At 41.9% G+C, this 19,446-nt stretch overlaps 1 protein-coding gene across 1 annotated transcript in view; it reads right to left on the bottom strand.

Moving 5' to 3' along the window:
• Window positions 1-19,446, bottom strand: part of GPR107 (G protein-coupled receptor 107) — a 29,095-nt gene that overhangs the window by 500 nt on the left and 9,149 nt on the right. The window contains 8 exon segments of the mRNA XM_009998992.1: window positions 1-61; window positions 6,074-6,198; window positions 7,034-7,117; window positions 7,840-7,889; window positions 15,562-15,605; window positions 17,464-17,594; window positions 18,569-18,686; window positions 19,248-19,321. The exon segment at window positions 1-61 is cut by the window's left edge and continues 15 nt beyond it. Coding sequence (XP_009997294.1) covers window positions 1-61; window positions 6,074-6,198; window positions 7,034-7,117; window positions 7,840-7,889; window positions 15,562-15,605; window positions 17,464-17,594; window positions 18,569-18,686; window positions 19,248-19,321 — 687 coding nt within the window.

A 19,446-nucleotide genomic window follows, 5' to 3' on the forward strand; every position in this document is an offset into this window, starting at 1 on the left:
TGAACCGTTCACCACTTTCTTCACCTTCTTCATGCCTTCCATTACTCCAGAAGTTGTCACCCTGGAAGAGAAGGGAGACACATCAGAGAACTGAACTGTCATGTCCATCTCACCAGTAGCCCAGGCTTGACTTCCTGTGCATATCAAATCACACATCAAGTGCTTCTTTACCAAGATCTGAGAGTCTTGATGTTCAGGTTTGTCTGACTGCTTCCATTTTTCAGGCCAGGGTACATCTTGGACCCACCACCAATGGGTGGTGGAAGCAAGGCTGTTGTACTTGAGCCTTAAGGCCCTCCCCATCTACCATTAAACTAGATAAGCAAATAATATTTGCTCATACTTCAAAGACAACAGCCAGGGTGGTTAAATGGTTAAAACAGGTGCCTTTTTGCTAAAGTTTGAGCAGCCTGCTTAAAAACCATTTTGTTATGCAGCTCAGCACATTCATTCTGTGATTAAAGACTTTATTCTGCATGTAGAATGCTCTGAATAGGTACAGCATATTACACAAATGCACACATGGTGGATAGTGCCCCAAAATAACCTTCTTAGCTTCACGCACACCAAGCCCAATTAATAGCAAAATTACTCAATGAACAGCTACAAAAGCAAAGACAGGGGACAACCTGAACTGTTTATCCATCCAGAACACCACCACTCTTCTCAGAACCACCCTGGCTGTCCAACAAGCTGGTCAGCCCAGTAGTTCTCTCTGTAGCTACACAAAACAGGCTACTTGCATACCCAAGATACCTGCTTTATTTTTTTTTACAAGAGGATTCTCATTCCATACAGGTATTTTTTCCCCACAAATGTGCTACAAAGGTTACTTTGGATGTTGAAAGCAAGAGTGCCAGTAGCTCAGTGCAGTCTCAAGGGATGCCTGGAAGCCTACATCAAACTGTCCTGTTCAAAGATGCTGCTGTCAGTCTTCCTGTGCTTTCACCTGCTGCTTGCCATGTAAAAACACTTTCTTTGATAAGACTAGCTAACAAGATTTTCACAGTATCACCCAAGAGGAGCAGTAATCTTCAGATACACTCGGACAATGCCCTTAGCTCCATATTAGACATCAGCTTCTGTTCATGTACTGTGAAAATTATTTACTGAAACTGGTGTGTTCAGTGACTCTGGTGGTGGCAGAGCTGTGACTGCCAGTGGTTCTGGCACTTTAGAGCATGCCTTGATGAGCTCATGTTTAAAGGAACTGTGAAAGGGGTCAGAAGAGTACAGATCAAATCATTTTATCCCCTATTGAAATATAAACAGGGAGAAAAAGCAAGCAGGTTGCTTGAAGGACTAAGGTGGAATGAGTAAACAGCAAACACTTGCCTGGAAGAAATCACATCACATTTATCAGCACAGAGAAAATGTAGATGTCAGGTTCTCCCTGATGACAAAGGCTTTCCCACAGTCACAAAGGAAAAACATTGGGGAAACATGAGCTAGACAAAACCATCAAAGTAGATGCATAACTAATTGGAAAAGCATGCATTGAGATGTACTTAATGGTTTCCTGTCAAAAGTGAAAGAACATTGAGTGTGGTTCCAGAGAGGTCTGTCCTGGGTTCACTTCTACTCAATATTTTCAGTAATTGCCTGGGTAATGGAATAAAGAACTTGCTTATTAAATCTGCAGAAAACACTAAAAGCTACATATATTTGAGAACAGGACTAGAATGCACAAAGGTTCTGGCAAATGGAAGTAATGGTCTGAAACATATGGGACAATGCAGCAAGACAACTATGTAGTTTACTCTTCAGAAATAATTAACTTTGTAACTACAGAATAATGGGTTAATTCAGGTTCTTCAGGAAGGAGTTGAAGATTACACTGGAATATCAACCAAAACTAAGCCACTAACAGCAGTGGAACAGCAGACTTCCTGGGATATATAAAGAGGTGTTTTGTACCTGCATGACACCACAGGAGTCCCAACACCTGACAAGCAGCCAGTAAGATCCCACATGGCACAGTCTAGATTTCAGCACAGCACCTTGATACAGCTACAAATCCACTACCCACACCAAGATGAAGACAAAAATGGTCAGAGATATGGCTAAGAGGGAATGGCCTAATTTCATGGAGGAAAAGGATAAACAGCTACACATTGAAATTGTAACCAGCTCACACTGTGCTAAGTGTTACCAGAGAGGCCATTTATTGCTCCCTGCCCTGCAATGATCACAAAGAACTGGGAGGGATTTCCAGCTGTATTCCTCAATAGGGAAAGTTAAAGACCACCTGATGAGCACTGTTCTTGTCTTATGACAAGAGTATGGTGTAGCTCTTCAGTTCTCATTTTCTCAGACTGTTCCTGTACCACAGGCAATTTCTCTCCCTCTGAAAATCAGCTCAGCCAACATGTTTTAGTGCCCAGTAAAACAGACCTACCAGTACTAAGACAAAGCACACTGCAATTCTCATTCTTGTCCTCTGAGCAGTCTCAAGACTTCAGTTCTGACCTGCAGTACTGTAAGGACATGTTCCTCACCTGCAGTCTGCTGAACTGCATTCCTAGCCCTCTACCACTAGCTAAAATGCAACAAATCCTTCTCACTAGATCAGCTCTCTCCAGAGAAAATTTTTGTGGCTGCCAGAGGGATACCTGTCACAAACAAGGCACAAAAGGAGTTCAGTGAACACTCCATAACACAGTGGTACATTCTGCAGAAGTTTCTGGGTTCATGGTTTTTTCCTTTTCCCCTTCACACTGTATCCAAGACATCAAGAGACAGCAAAACATTCAGAGGCATTTTCAGCCCTTCCCAGTGGGGGATCTTAGCTGTCTTGCCTCCTGTTGTTTTTTTTATACTCCCAACACAAGAGACACTGTGATACTGGCAGCAACCAGCCTCCACAAGCTATTGGAAGCTAAAGTGAAAACTTTGTAATTGAGTAATTGAGCAAAAAAGCTGATCCCTGCATGGGAAAGACGTGTTAGGTGAAGAAAGTAACTTCTAATGGAGAGCTTCATGAAATCAGTCTGCCATGAAGCACAAACCTGAGGGAAAGCAGAGAACACCAACCACCCAGGACTTCATGCCTCAGCACAGAATAGGTTGTCTCATGATAGTGAGAAATTCCAGATGCCAAGGCATAAGCAAAGGTAGGTCAGTGTTACCACAACAGTACTCTGTGTTGAGGCTGTTTTGGGTGTCTCCAAGCAGTCAGTAAGATGATGGGTTTACTGACTTGAGAACAAAACCATTAATGGCTTTTCCAGCAGTTCCTCCTCCATCTTAACCCCACATGCATGTACAAACATCATTCTTGACCAAGATCTGCAGAACACTTTGGTACCTAACATTTAAAGCAAACTTACTGAGCTAATGCAATAATTTACTGCAAGACTGAAAAAACTAACAAAACAATCAAAACTGCTTCCTTTCCCCTTCCTCACCCCACCTTACCTACTGTTATTGTTCATATTTTTGTGGTTATGCCCCAGAAATGGCATTAGGATGGGAAGCCAGACAACTCTTCTGCTAGTGTGGCTGCACCTTTTCAAGCAGAGCATTTTAATCTAACAAACTGTCAACAACAAGTCCACATACTGACAGAACAGGTTCAAGAGGCTGCCCAGCACAAACACAGAAAGCCACTTGGTTGCTGATGAATGGCTATTGACCCTACTTGAAAAAGAACAGAAGGGTCCTTAGTTCAGGTTTAGTCACACCCTCCTCTCCACCCAAAGATCTTCTATTGAATTTGGTGTAACTGAAGAGGAAGTTCACCTCTGTGGATGCTTTCTCCCAAGACAGAGGGGTGTTAGGTGAAAAGGCTCATTACAAAATCCAAATCAACAGCTACAAAGGTAACTTCTTTTTGAGAGCTGCAAGAATTTACAGAGGGAGGATCTGTGCCTGAAGTTGCTTCTGTCACAGACACCCAGTCTTTGGATTTGTCTTGAAGCTTCAGATTTCTGCACTGTCCTTAGCAATATTTACACTCGCTGCCAGACTGAGCCTGTACAGCTTGCACTGCATGGAAATAGGCATAAACCAGGAGTTGCACTTAACATTTTTTCCTGGAAAACAAGCAAGCCTGGAAAACAGGGTTGGTGACCTCATGGCACTCCCCTCCATAGGCTCATAGAAATGTTGAGTCCTAAAGAAACCAAATCTTTCTGCAGCAATATTTTAAAGAGCCTGAATTTCACAAAGAACCCTCTGGGAGAAGAAAACATCCATAAAACCTGGTAATAAGACATGGCAGAACACCACAAAGTTTTAAGTTTGCAGGCTTTTAGCTTCTGCCATAGCCTCTGAACACAAGTAGGTATTTATCACACGAAAAACAAAACACACTCACACAATGTTTAGTCAGGATGCTGTCAGGCATTTAGTCACTTGCTCAAATATGCCCTAGTATTTCCCCCCCCAGAGAAACATGTAATATTTATAAAAACAAAAATAGGACCAGCAAGACTAAGTCAACAAGAAATTCAATCCACTTCCATTGCAGGGCTTCTTCATCTGTCACAGAATGTGTATACACTGTGCTTTCAAACACGTGCAAAACTTAACCAACTTAACCAAAACTAAACCGAAGCAGCTGGGGGAAGGGAGAACAAGACCCAGATTATGCCCTGCCAGGTACCCAAATGGAATAAAACTTGTGCTGAATGAGAAAAATTCAGGCATAGGTAACAGGAGCAACCCAAGAGGCACAAGGGGAACTCCCAAAGCAAAGTGCAAAATGCCTTGCTAGAAAAAGGCTCACAAGGAATTCTGATCCTCAGGTTTCTAGTAATGTCTATTTTGCTATGGCAAGATGTAAATAATTTTAGTTCATTGAACTTTCTCCACCTTATTTCTGGCAGATTCTCCTAAATTTAGCAGCTTCTCCAATTTACCAAGATGACTAAATATGAAAGGTGTCATAGTTTTTATTTTAGGCCTAATAATAAGTAAAAATTTCATTAAGCATGTAATGCAAAGTTGAAATTCACTCTAACAGGCAAAAAGGAAAAAACTCCTTTCTGTACAAATCACAAATCCTGACACATCTTCCAGCTTAGACAGTGCCTTCCTGATGTGGATATTTATTTACCAGCTTCCAAACTGAAGCTAGTTTCTTACATAAATCATTTAAATACCTTCTAAGTTATAGTAATTTTAAGGTCACTACCCTCTAGTTGGATTCTGCTTGCAACAATGACAGATTCTATGGACCTAAAGCATTTGGAAAAAAGTCTTTGTTACTGGAGAAACTGCTGAGAAATTAAACTCTTAGGAATGGGCTTCTGAGCCTGTACATGAATTGCAATTATGCATGAAATGTGTAACTACTAAAGAGATTAGACTAGCTCTGCTCCTGTGAAGGCAACAGTCTGTGGCAATTATAGCTGTATTCAACACTCCTGGCATGCTTAATTTCTTAGGGCAGTTTGTATTAAGGATTCAGAAATGCTATTCATTTTTTTAAGTCCTCAGAAAAACACTGCAAAGAAACTGACAGGGATTTAGGCTGAGCCCTACTTGAGCATCTCTCCAAACTAACACATCTCCTACTTCATTTCTGGTGTCTCATGGTTTAGCAGCAAGGAACAGAACAGGGAAGAGCATTGGCAAAAAATCTCTTCAGCTCAGTGTTAAGATTAATTTCTACAAAGCTCCAGGCTGAACATCAAGGTAGAAGGTACCTCACACAATGCTCATTTATATTCTCAATGGTAACTCATTTTTGTTGTTGGTTTTGTTGTTGTTTTTTTTTTAATATGAAGCATTAATGACAACATGTAAGGCTTGCTGGTGTTCAGTAACGGATTAAACACAGAAGCTTTTTTACTTGATGTTTTCATCAAAATGAATGCCCCATCAAAATGAATGCCCCATCAAAAGCTTCTCCAGGATGTTCCACACTACTGCAACATCTAGCTGAGAGAATTCTGTGCATATTGCAAATTACTTGGTTAGTTCAACACACCCCAAAGAGATATCTCATCTTTAAACATGTGGGCAGATCATCTTTTTCAAAAAAGGGTTTAGAGACATGAAGTGTTTTTAAACATCACTCTTCTCAAATCAAATGAAGAGGTAAAAAACAAGGGGGGAAGGTTCTTACACAGCTTCCATCTCCAAGTCATCCTCATCATCTTGAGAAAGTTGTAGGTAAGGGTTGTCTGATGCTGGACGGAACTTGTACCCAGTAAGGACAAAGAAGACAAGTGTGGCCATTTCATCCAGCAGCTGCAAGTAAGAACACAAGATTGAACTTCAGTCCTGTAATCCTTCATGCTCATGAAACATTTCTCCACGTTCATAAGGAGGTTCAAGGTTTAATGTCCAAGAAGCCTATGCCATGGTAGAAATAACAAAGCAATTCCTGTCCTGTCAGCATTAATCCCAGGCTAAAGGCTGTTGAGTCCTTTGTTCTTTGAACTTTCCCTGTCACTTTAAATACAGTGACAGCTCCAGCCATCACTCCAGTGCTTTTAAATAACTACAGAAAGCCTTGGCTTTTAAATGAGAGTGGAAAAAAATAATCATCCCTATGTTGTTTGGTATTTTCAACTGTTAATGTATTCTGAAGACTCCCTGCACAGTTACTTGGATTATATGTTAAGAAACCAAGTATTTAAAAGTCACTAGGCAAATAAAGCCTGTAGATGGAAGAGTGAAAGCCCATTTCACTGGCTCCCTGAGGCCTCAATTACACAGGGCAAACCTGAGCAGTTTTTTTTTTTTCTCCTTTGTATGTTCTTGATTAATTTCCTTCATACATTTTTAAATTGAAAGACTAAAAAAAAAAATCAATAATGCAATTACTTTCAGACATCTCATGTATAACGCAGCAGCCTTGCTGGACAAACATGGAACTAAAAATATATTCCTGCCACCTTAAGGCACATCAGTGATAAGAATCAGGAGGAGACAGGGTGCAGCACAATGCTTTGAGGTGTTCCACTACAGCATGAGGAACAATTTCTGGCTTTATTTTTTTTATGGTGCAGTTATATTTGAAGAATAATAGGAAAAAGAAAGAAGTCAAGGAATGGATGTATTTTCCTCTGCTGGCAAATACCTGGTACAGCCATTTCCACTGGAATGGAACAGCAATCTTTATAAGAATTGCAATGATCCTTGTGAAGTAAATGTAACACACAATCTAGGAAGGAACAGGAGAAAGCACAATGAAAACATTAGCAGAATCCTTATAGAACCTCTTTTTTCCAGAAAAAAATAGCTCAAGAAATTCCCAGACAACTCATTATGTCAGATTACCCTTCTTATGCTCCTTCATAACCATGGAAGATCTAGGGTAAGGGCTATACTGCCAATGACTCAACTGCTAACATATCTAGGTTTCAGGAGATGATCCAAGTATTAGGATTCTGTAGAACTTTAAGTATCACAATTGTAATTTTATTACTCTTACCACATAAGAGTCTGAGATAAGGCTGTTGGAAAGCACTAAGAAGCCTGTGCTCACTTGGGAGGTACAGTCATGGCTCCCCCTGACTCAATCAAAGACTGCATACATGCATCTCAAGGCACCATTTGGTCCCAAGTTTAATTTTTAGCAAGTTTACAGTACATTATTCAAGCCCATCAATTCAGCTGGCAGCTCAAGCTGTCTCCAGAGGAAGCTAGTAAGTGTTACAAATAGCTGGAACCAGTTTAAAGATAAGACAGAGGGATGCAACCCCTAGGAAATCAGGGGAAGGTGCTTTGGAGATTGTAACCCAGTTAACCAAGATGCCAAATACACCAGTGCCACCAAACTGGGAACACACATGCACCAGCTGTAGCAACTTCCAACAAGTAATCCATCAAAAGGTTTGAATAGCTTCTAAGTGCTCTACAGGGACACAGAGGTGTTTTACTTACCATAACATAGTAATGTCTGAAAAGCTTCAGCTTTGCCAGGTTAATGGCAGCTGTCAAGAGAACACAAAAGTCCATCAGAAAATTAATTTACACAGACATTTTATTTTGATGCTTCCCTGCAAGGTAGGCAAGTGGTTAAGACCAGGACTCAGACAATCCCAGACAACGTTTGTTCCATAGCCTGCTGGGTGCTCTAAGGAGTGCCAGCCTGGCTTGCCTACATACTGGGCAACTCCAAGATTGGAGTAAATTCCCTCTTAAAAAGACAACTCAGCAAGGTAACTTCCACACTAAATTTTATACCCACATGCTCTGCAATACAGAACTTTCCCCTAATGCTTATCTGTATAGAGACAACTACACCCCGTCACCCCAATCCCACCAGAAGGGCCACATACCACTTGACAATGCCTTCTAGGGAATTCTTATTTTTCCTAGAATACTTCCTGACCTGCTCTGTGCCTTCAGCTGACCTCAGCAAGCAAGGTCACTGTGGCTCTGGGAACCATTGCATGTTCTTGAACAGCAGCAGAAATGTTTTAACATCTAAATAGTATCCTCTGCCACTCCTGGCTCAGTCATAACTTACAAGTGAAATGGAAACTCATACTAAGTAGTTCTCACAGGAAATGTGTTTCAGTTACCAACTGTGTAAGCTCAGGCCCCAGGCTAACCTGCATTTATTGGACAGACTGCATCAGGGAACAGCAGATATTCATGTGAACAAGCAGAGGTCAACAACAGATGGAACAGCTGTCAGCTCTGGTTTGAGAGTCAGGTTATAGAAGCACAGCAGGATTACAAATACAGACTCCTGGAGCCTTTGTGACAACAGGAGAGGCAAAGAGTCCAAGATATGTTGACAGCATACAGAGATGCAATTTAGAACTGCTGAACACAAGCTGCCAGTTGGAAAGTGCTGCCCTATATATACTGGTATTCCTTCCAAACCCTCTTTTACCAGATGTAGAAATGCAACACGTTGTTCACCTTCATTCCCTCACAGAAATGACCCACTGCAAAAAGCTGATATATAGAAAGCTGATATATTTGCACACAAGACCTTCCAGGCTCAGAGCAGTGCAAAACACAGTACCACACATCAGGAAGATGAAGGCTAATAGCTACCAAATCCTGCTTCACTTCCTGTGACAAAAAACTTGAAACTTTTCTTACAGAAAGGAGATGTCAAATGTACCACTCAGAATAAACTGTTCCAGGTTCCCACTACCTAAGCTACAGTGAAGACAGGTAACATTCTGTTACAAGCCTACTTTGAGTCTCTTCCCAAAACTTCAGTATTCCAGAAGAACTGCTGAAAGACATGGACACCTTGAGACAGACAAATCCTCCTCCAGGAGCCACCCAACAACAGCACCTAACACAAGGCAGAAACTCCCTGCTAGGTAGACTAAAACTATGTCAAGAGTAGTTTTGATTTATTGCTGGCTTGTAGCTCCTACACATTTCCAAACAGCGTGTTTCACTTTTGACAGAGCACAGGGCATGTTAGTGAGAGAAAGCAGAGACAGAGCTCAAAAGGAAAAAAGCAAACCTTCTTTTTGGAGGAACACCAGGTTTCTTTCCATGCAGCTAAAACCTGTACTGAGCAACAGTCAGATTGGATTGACTCTGGGCAAGATGGTGCTCCTGTGGCTGATCTTATGGCACAACATGTCATAGGAGCTCTCAGTTTTGGGAGGATGCTCCCTTCTGGACTGCAGTAGGGAACACTGGACATGGAATTGTATCTACTCAGCAATGCCCAGCTCTGACTCCAGAAAGCAATGCCAAAGCTGCAGCTGCAGGGCACTGGCAGTGGAGCACAGAGCACTTCAGTGGGCAAAAGACAGCAAGGCATGGAACTGCTAGAACAAGAATCTAACTGAATCCTTGGTAGCTAAATCAGCCCTGACACATTAGTTCAGCTACTTCTCCCTCATTTCTGCCCTTCACAAAAGCTAGCTTTCCACATTTAAATAGCAAAAACTTAAGGATTTTCATGGGTCTAGTGCTCTACCAAATAACCTAGTGATAAAAGCTTTTCATAACACAGCTGAAGATTAAAGCATGTAAATATGCAGGACAAGCTCATTAAATCGTGAGGCAGGGAAGCAACATTGTCCTATTTAAAGGATAGCTACATTAAGTGTGACCATGAAGATCTTGTCATTTACCACATACCAGTTTGTACACAAGGATCTATTTTGAACTCAACACATTCATCTTCAAGAACTGCCACCAACTGCTGCAATGACAGGCCACAAGAATTTCCAGGCTTTGTAGTTAAAGGAACACCAACTCAACAGCTGTGATTCAAACTGCCAGTCCATCAATGCTTCATAGTCAACAACTGAGTGAGCCAGGGAGTCATTTCTCTTGGGTTTGTGTGGTGCATAGGAGGAAAGGATAGTGAAGCCAAAGATCTGGCTGCCAACTGAAGTGTTGCAGAATGCCACCTCTCCAACTGACAGAGCACAGCCCAAGAGCTCACCTACTCATCATGATCACACCAAAGAGTCACAGGTTGGTACAGCCAGATATCTCTGGATAAAAATTATGGCTTTAGAGTCATTCCCCTAGCATGGCTAAGAATGGGAAAAAAGGGTGAGAGGAAAAAAAAAAGACAGAGGCCAACAAGGAGAAAGACTGAGAAGCCACCTCTGGAAGTCAACTTGCTTATTTATCCCAACTAAGTGCTCTCCTCTAATGCCTCAATTTCAAGAATTTTTCTCTCCACACTCAGATGCTAAAGTCAGTATTAATACATGGGTACAAAATTCTGCCAGATTTTTTCAAAACAGCTCAAAGTTACAGCACATACTGTTCTGGAAAAAGTCTAAAACTGTCTTTGCTTGGCACTAGCAGCCTGTGAATTGCTTTTTCACAGGCTAAATGTGCTCCAAGCAGGAACACTTGAGTGTTACTATGCTGGACCCTAAGACTTGGACTGACCTTAGCCTGGCAGTCCAGACACTGGCAGCACCTTTACCAGGAGACAGGCCAGGCAAGCACCTGTGACAACTTGAATCACTTGCAGCCCCAACCTGTAAAACTGTGATAACACAGCAACAATCACAGCAGGCAGCAAAGGTTGGGTAAATTTATGTTTTCAGTATGATAACCATTCTTCAAGGAACAGTACGTAACTGTAGAGAAGTAAAAAGATCCTTTCTATCAAAAGTTTTACAAATTAATTCATAAATGTGTTCAATCTCTTTCATTTAACAGCTTGTGCCTGCAATAACCTGACCTGCATCAAACAAAGCCGACTGATTCTTTAGAATGCCCCATGCTAATTTCAAATGCTGAGACAGCCTGTAAGATGGGGAAAAAAAAGTCAGACCATCCACTACAGCCTTGCACACCAGACAACTGTCTTTTGATTAATAAATTCAACCTTTTTAGAATATGTAATAATAGTGACTGCAGCAGAGGGCACAGGGTGCTCATGTCCAGACAATATAGTATGCAAGGACAAGCTATAATACATCTTGAGTCAACACACTGAAGTACAACTTTGCATGCTATACTATTTGAGATGCAATCTGTGCCATTACCACTTAGTAAATTGAAGTTTCCTCTTTCCCCCACTCTCCAAGAATGAATGTACACATACAGACATCAACAAGCAACTCCAGGATTAAATCCAAGAAGCAGGGCTCTACAATCTCTACAGCACTCTGCTTAAAAGCATTCCCCTACCAGAGAGGAGAGGTCAAGCAAACAGATACAAGCATGTCATGCATGAGAAGGTGGTACAGACTAGTTAATCTTGAATACTCTGAAACACATTAGTCATTTGGCACAGGAGTTCCCCACCAGGGTCAGGAGAGTGTCCAAAGTACAGGATAAGCAACATATCTCCAACAGGGAATTGCTACCTCAACCCTGGATAGCCATCTAGGGTGCCTGGAAGTGGTGCACTGGAACATAACAGGCCTATGGAATGTCTCCATTTGCACTTCTCACCATTCCCCAGCTCTGCAGTGCTGCTTGAGGTCTTGACACTCCAATCTCTAAGCTTTATCTCAAGGTCTGAGATGCCCATGTACTGCCTGGAGCATCTTTATCCCCATGCTATCCCCTCCTCCTCACTGGAGAGCTGTGGAGGTGTTCCAGCACAGGTCCCCACAAAGGAATGGCCTCCAGCTCTGCTGAGCTCAGCTGGGCAGAGGTTGTTCTGCACCATCCAGGACCAGGCTCTTTGTTCACAGCATTTTCATGGTACAGAAGCAGGGAGACACAGAACACAGCAAATGGCTTTTTCCTGACATGGGGGCAGCTATGCAAGCATTACTCATCATTTGCCCACTGCACAGCACACACAGAATGTTGCCTGGGAGCTGCACACTGCAATGTACTTCCCCTAATTCTGCTGCCAACTGTGACAAGCTGCAGCAACTCAGAAAAGCAGGCAACGTCCGTGATCAGACTGCACCGAGTTTCACACCTCCCATCACACAGAGGTACAAGCATGACATGAACTGCAATGCTGCTTCCAGCTCCATTCCTCCCTCAAACAACAGATGACACGATACATAGAGTGGGTGATGAAACTTGAAAAGTCCAGTGACCAAGAACCTCGAGTATCAAATACACAAGTTCCCTGCAACACACTCCCTGTCTTCTCATGATGCCTGTGAACAAGGCAGTGGCAGTTAAGTTGCTTTCCAGCCCCAAAAAATTCCAGCCCAATTTGCAAGGCTGATTTCCTTAAATCTACAAGACATTTGTAATGCAAATCTAGCAACCAGAGAGCACGATCCCATCTGAAAGAAGGTAGTGACAGACCACAGAGCTGCAGTGAGGTACTTTAAGTCTGAAGGTGGCAATTTTAAAAGGGAAAGAAAAAAGCTTCTAAAAATGGGATGTTTACACCCACTGCTGTGCAAGATAAAAAGCTTGTGCAGGTCAGGTATTTCCCTTTAGAGTTAAAGATCACCTTCAAGGGGAAAAAGCAAACAAGCAGGCAGCTCAAACTCAACTGCATCCCCATGCCATGCCTACTCTTCTCTAGTAACCCACAGCATCTGTGCATGTATGGTCTCCCTGGATAATTATGGCTTTAGACCCATTCCTCTAGCCTTCCCACTTCAGAAAATAATCTTTTAAAAAATCAAGTTTAAATGGCTATTAGCTACTACTCCAATGGTACACTGCTAATACCAAGGCCTATGGCAAGCACAGCTGTAAGACTATAAGACTAGTAGTGCAACCAGCCTTCTGCTTCATTTCCAGTCTAGTCACACTGCAGTCGTGGATGCACTTGACCCAGGGAGTGGTATCTAATGAACAGGTTGTGAAATAGCTAGAAGAGGACCAGACAGACAGTCAGAAAACACCACTGGGATACTAAGTCCTGGAGTTGTTCTGAGACACAAGGAAGCAAATATAGTTTTCTTTAGGCCTTTTTCACCAGTAAGAAGGTCACCAGTAGACTCAACACTAGAAAAAACAGCTATTGAATTTATAGTATATAATTCCTCAAGATACCCTGCAAGTTAATGGAGTTTGTGTGAGAAAACAGGGAAAGCAGCCTTTGAGGTAATCTAGACAGTAAATTCCAGCAAGAACTAGGCAGTCCCACCAGAACTGTCAGCACTAGAGTCAGGACAAGCAGTGCAGCATTTACACTGCATGGGAAAGGATCCAGTAGTTTTCACCACTTCAGGAGAAGACTATCCTCATATGTGGGGGAAAAAAAAAAAAAAAGCTGGTGATTTAGTTAGCACTGGTGCTATTTTTTTCCACAAGAAATTAAGACACTGTGCAGGACCTCTGCAGAACACAGCCTCCCAGGAAAGCCTCCAGAGTTAAGAGCATGTGTTTCTAGTCAAGACTATTCCCTGATAAGCCTAACATGAATGATTTCACCTTATTACAGAGCAACCAAATCACTTTGTTTCCTATGCCAGGCACACTAGCAGCATGACATCATTAGGTAACATTCTGCTTCTGGCATCACATTGCCATCCACCTGATCCCCACAGGCTCCTATCAACAGCCTCTAAATCCTCTAACCACGCTGTATTTCACAAGTGAGTCCCAGCCCTGTGGCTGTCCTGGCCACCATCTGCTGCCAGCCTATGCCATGTTTTGCCCAAAAGCTTTTTCCTTAGCTATTCCTTTATCCTTAGTGTAGCATAACACAGCTGCTAAATCCCTCTCAACACAATTATAGAACTTGCAAGATCTGCACCACCAGATGGTAACATCAGTAGGTAAAGCTGGTACCAGCAGCAGGTGATCCACAAGCAATGTTTGTGATAACAAGCAATGTCACCCATGGAGAACACCACAGAACAGAGGACTAGAACAACACTTACAGGCTACTGTGCATAGCACTGAACAGCTATAATCAGTTACTCTTAGCTCACCATTTTCTTTTATCTCCATCATAAACTACAATGCACCCATCAGAACTGCTTGGTTTTACTGAGATCTGGATTCCACAACAATTACAATGGACCAGTCTTTAATCCTTGATGTTGGCCCCCTTAGTTTCCTCCTTCACTCAATCAGTTGGAAAGTTAAGCAATCTCCATAGCACCATCTTGTGATAAGAATCACCAAGTGCAAGGTGGGCATTGGGTGAGCATCTGAGGCCACACAGATCTAGAGAGTTTGTGTCCCAGTTGTGTGCACCAGCTGCTGACTGCTCAGTGCTGGAACAGTCACAGGCTCCATTGCCACCCAACAGTTGTGCCTCAGTTGCAGAAAAGCTGACCTCTGCAGTCACACACCGTGGCTCAGCCACCAGGCTTTATGTATGTGAAGTCCTCAGTTCAGAAGAAAGACTACTTCAAGGAATGTTTAAGTTTACGCAGACTTTGTAACAGTAAGAGTAGAAATACTCCAGAACATATGATCAGTGGACAAGGTAAGACAAATTCATCAGTAAGTCACAGTTTGTGAACACACTGATGAGAAAGCTACTGTAACATTCATGCTGCATTATTAGTATTATCCTCTTTTACATTTATTTCTATTAGAAATTAATACTTCTCCCCCCTTTAAGTTTGGAGCAGGTTTTTTGTATGTAAGCTGCCTGCTTCCAAGGAAGCCAGTGCTATGCTCCATGGCTTGTATCTGCAGCCAACTGAGGAACTAATCCAGAAGTGAGAGGGTAAGGCAGGAAAAGTCACACACTACAGAAGCCATATTTGGGTTGGCTTTCCATCCATCTTCTCATTTCTACTGCTACAATAAACATAACTCAACTTTACACAAGCAGTCCTTTAAGCTGTTGTACAAACATGGACAAGAACTGCATTGCATGGAATGTTTTGTTTCATAATGAGGTTTGTTTCCTTCTCTTCTGGCAGGAGCAATTTCTGTAGAAACTGCAATAAGTGAGTCTCTTTTGACTAATAGTCAGCAATTCTGGAATTCATTTCTAGTTCTGCTTCTGAACACCTGAGTCTGAGAAAAGAAGGCAAATCTGTCAAGATGATTTGCTCTAGATGTCATGTCTAGCTCCAGCACAGAGCTGTGCAAGCACCAGAGAATGGCTTCCATGTATGAGTTCTGATGGCCAAAGCAACAAATGAAAAAGGTCATTTTCCAAATGTTATTCCCACAAGCCCCCTGAGGAAAAGCAGACAGGAAAAGTGCAGATCTGTAGTTTTAGCTTACATATTTTGAATCAGTGTTTAATATTCTAAGCCTTATCTTATGGCATGCAGCATGAAACAAAATAATAAATCACACATCACTTGCCTTTCCCATCTGTTGCTGAAGCTTCCTGTAAATGTCTTATTGACCTGAAAAATAAAAGTAGATTAGCTATAATTTTTGCACTCCCTCTTCACTGCAGGCCTCTGGAACACTGACAAGTTTTATTAACTCTTTATGGTTGGGGTATGCTCATAATTAACTGTGCTTAGTGTGTTTGGCACTGCATGTATTTCACCCCCAACTCAGGCACTTAGTTCAAGAATCTGAACCTCCTTGTGCTTCAGAAAGCTGATTGCCAAAGCCTTCTTCAGCCTACAGAGAGCTTTGTGGGAGCTGAGTGAGAAACTGGGGCACTTTCCAGCATAATGCTTTCCACTTGCACAATTCAGCTGAGCTACTATTCAGGGTACTGTCAAGCATTTGGCATCTTGCTGCTCTTTTAAGCTCTTTTCATTTAAATAGTTGATTACAGCTTACATGTCTACATAGGCAACTTATGTAAGAGAAGTTACCCTGCAGGAATGTAAATTCAAGGGGCAAGTCTTAGTCACCTTGCTCACATGAGTCATCCCACCAGCTGCAGTGACACTAACCAGATGAAAAAGGGGCAGGAGTTTATGGCCTGAGCTTTGCTGCCAGCTTATTTTGGTGCCCTGACAATGCAGGAACACTGGTTGCAAGCTACAAGCAGTTACAGGACAGCTCACCTGAGCACATTTATCCATCAGATACAGCTGCTTTATGGAAAGCAAGTTTTGTTGCAGCCTATCACTAGGTAGGATATACAGATTCTAGCATTAAGTAGCAAGAGCTATGACAGTAAAAGTCCCTTTATCCCAGGAAATCAGTCTCTCTACAAAGTTAATATTCCTGTAGCTTTATTTATTACACCCAGATGTTTTCAACCTCAGAAGAGTTGCAGCATTTTTGACTGGAGAGGGGGAAGGGACAATAGGGAAGTGCAAATTTATTGGAAGACATTTCCCAGCATTGGCAGAAGGCCACCAAGATGGTGTGGGGTTTTGCCCTTGCACAGACAACAACTGGGAAGGTCAGGACAGCAGATACCCACCCACACAAGCCAAGCTGAAGCTTGCTCCCATCTACTGAGCAACATGGATGCATGTCTTCACACACACAAGTATATTTGCAGTATGAAACAGTTCTCTGAACCACTTGAGTTACATATTTTAGAGTGTTGAGAAGTTTAGTAGACATTTATATTCACTCTCCATTTCAGAAAAAAGTACTGGAGAAAAATAATATTCTGTGTTTACTAACCAAGGAGCCAGAAGCTCCTTCATATCCCTTCTTTAAACCCAGCTGTTTATCCAATTAGAGTAAAATGAATTTAGAAGATAAATGTTCTGACTAACTGGCAAAAAGCAACAATAGTGTTTATATGAATTATCACTGTTTTGGTAGAGTTTTATATAACCAACATTATTCCTTGCCAAGTAGAGTGGAAGGAAGGGCAGGGAAATGCTCCCTGTGGGATTATTTTTTCTAAACAGTCAAGTAAAAATGCAGCTACTCTGCTTGAAGGCAGCACTGATCTTAGACAGCACTACTGTTTAAAAAATTAACAGCACAGTTTCCAACAGTCAGTAAAGCAAAATCCCATTTCTCAATGTGAGAGAGTCAACACTTCTGCAGAAGTTCAAGTTTCAAATACACCTATAGTCTGCACTGTGCTGGCCACAATTAAGTCACTACCCATCCTACCTTATGCCCTCCTTAACCTCTCCAAAACAAGTACCTTCCACAACACAAGATTGAAGTGTTAAGACTGGTACAGTTTACAGAAGTTAACACTTGACTCCACAGGACCAAGTCCTTTTGCTCTGGCAGTACCTTTAGCTCTAAGCAGCAGACAACACTCATTAGTTTAGAAACATCTCAAGCCACCAGGGACCAGACACCATTCAACACAAAGTGACTCACCATACCACTGGAAATAGGATGGCTCCACAACATAGCAAGTCTACCAGGAAGAGAATTTCTTTCCACAGTCCATATTCAGTTGTCCCCTCTTCTGTTGACTCTATGATAATATATGCCACATTTGCCAGTACCTGTGGGACAAAACATGCTTAATGGTTTCAGAAACTTCCAAAAGAAATGCTGTCAATTCAGCAAAAAGTTGTCCCACAGTGGCAGAAATAGCCTGTTCAGCAACATCAATAATTCTTCTGCAGTTCTGTGTCAAGAAAGTCACACGTTCAGCAGCATCTTTACAGCATCTACAGAAATGAAACTGATTGGAGCTTATTTCTGCTGACATTCAGAAAGTAGTTCTTCTTTATATACCATGTTGAATCTACAGTATCAGATAAAAAGAACAAAAACTGCTCATAAAAGCACAGAAACAGGGCTCTGCAGGCACACTGATAGAGAGCAGTCTAAAAGCATTAGGCTAAATCAAGCAAAAAATGCAAATGGGTCACTGACCACGTTTTGTACTCCCTATCTGAGCTCTGTAAGAACCTTAAAAATACTAATGATATACTTCTGGTTTTGCAGTTAGGTAAGGGATTCTGTCTGGAAAGGCAAAAAAGCTGGTCTACCAACCACAAATAGAAGTGCTGACACCCTATTTACTATAGTTCCTGAGTAGGAGACAAGCACTGATCACTTTGAACACACTGGGAATGCTTCAGACCCAACTAACCTAGCAGTCTTATTTTTTTCCTTAAGCCCATTCAGCAAGCGTTTCAGAAGTGACAGCTTTCATTTAATTTCCCTACTTAGTAATTACTGTTTTGTAGCCCAAGTTCTGTACAGCATGAACATACCTATCTAACAGCTAGTTGTTTATTTGCTGACACTATTTCAGCACCATTATCTCATATTCAACATCAGCAGAAAAGTGGGGAAAACTGCAGATATAACTTCTGGCCAAGGAAATTCTACCTCTACTTATACTGTAACCAACAGGCTTATACAAAAACAATAACTATGTGGTATTTTGTGAAGGATTCACAGCCTTTCAGTTTCCACAAGCAGCTCTTCCACAAGACAGTAGGTACTGACACAGCTCAGTCCTTACCTGAAGTGGGATGACAATCATGAAAATTTTTTTGTCTTTATCTGACAGGATGTGTTTAATGAAAGCCCAGCCTGTGCCAATAAGGGCAATAGTGATGAACAGAAGAGCACCTTTCAGTCTGAAAAAGAAGCAGATACTGCAGTGAGAGACTTTATCACACTTCCTATTCTGCCCAGTTCTCCTAGTCACAGTAAAGCCACAAACCCAAACAAATGTTTTGCTATTCACAATTTTGGCAAGTGCTTATCCTACAACAGTGAAGCAGATGTACTTGCTTACAACTGTGTATCACATAGTAGTATCACACTTCATTCACAGTTGTCAATACATGTAATCTTTTCCTGAGGGAGTCATCCATTCACCATCATGAACAGGATAAAAGAGTGGCAGCTGTACCCTCTTACCATTCACACCAAGAGCAAATTAGAGACTTGAATATTAGGATGAACAAAACAAAGCCTTTCTTCTTTTGCTCCTCCACTCAGATAACTACCAATTCTCTGCAGCTGCCCTCTGTAAGAACTTTCTCCTTCACACCACAGGGTTGATTGTTGTCTTGTCATCCAGACTAGTACCAAAGAATCAGCAATTTTCCAGCTTGCTCAGGAAGGGAGGGGGGGCAGCCCCCCAGAGAATTAAATTGTCTGAATGTATCACATCAATCTTCTGATATACTTACAGGTGAGTGATGTAATAAACAACAGCCCAGCCTTCAATGGGAAATCCCTGAGAAGAAATGTAGTAATAGTCGATCTGGAAGCAGAAGACACAGCATGTTACTCTCCAAGCTACTCCTCAGCACCCCACTCATGCCTATAAAACAGATTGGCTTGCTGGCCACTTCGGGTTTCATTTTCCAATCAGTGTGTACAAACTCA

The sequence above is a fragment of the Chaetura pelagica genome, unplaced genomic scaffold, assembly GCF_000747805.2.
Source record: "Chaetura pelagica isolate M959 unplaced genomic scaffold, ChaPel_1.0 scaffold405, whole genome shotgun sequence".
Lineage (NCBI taxonomy): Eukaryota > Metazoa > Chordata > Aves > Apodiformes > Apodidae > Chaetura > Chaetura pelagica.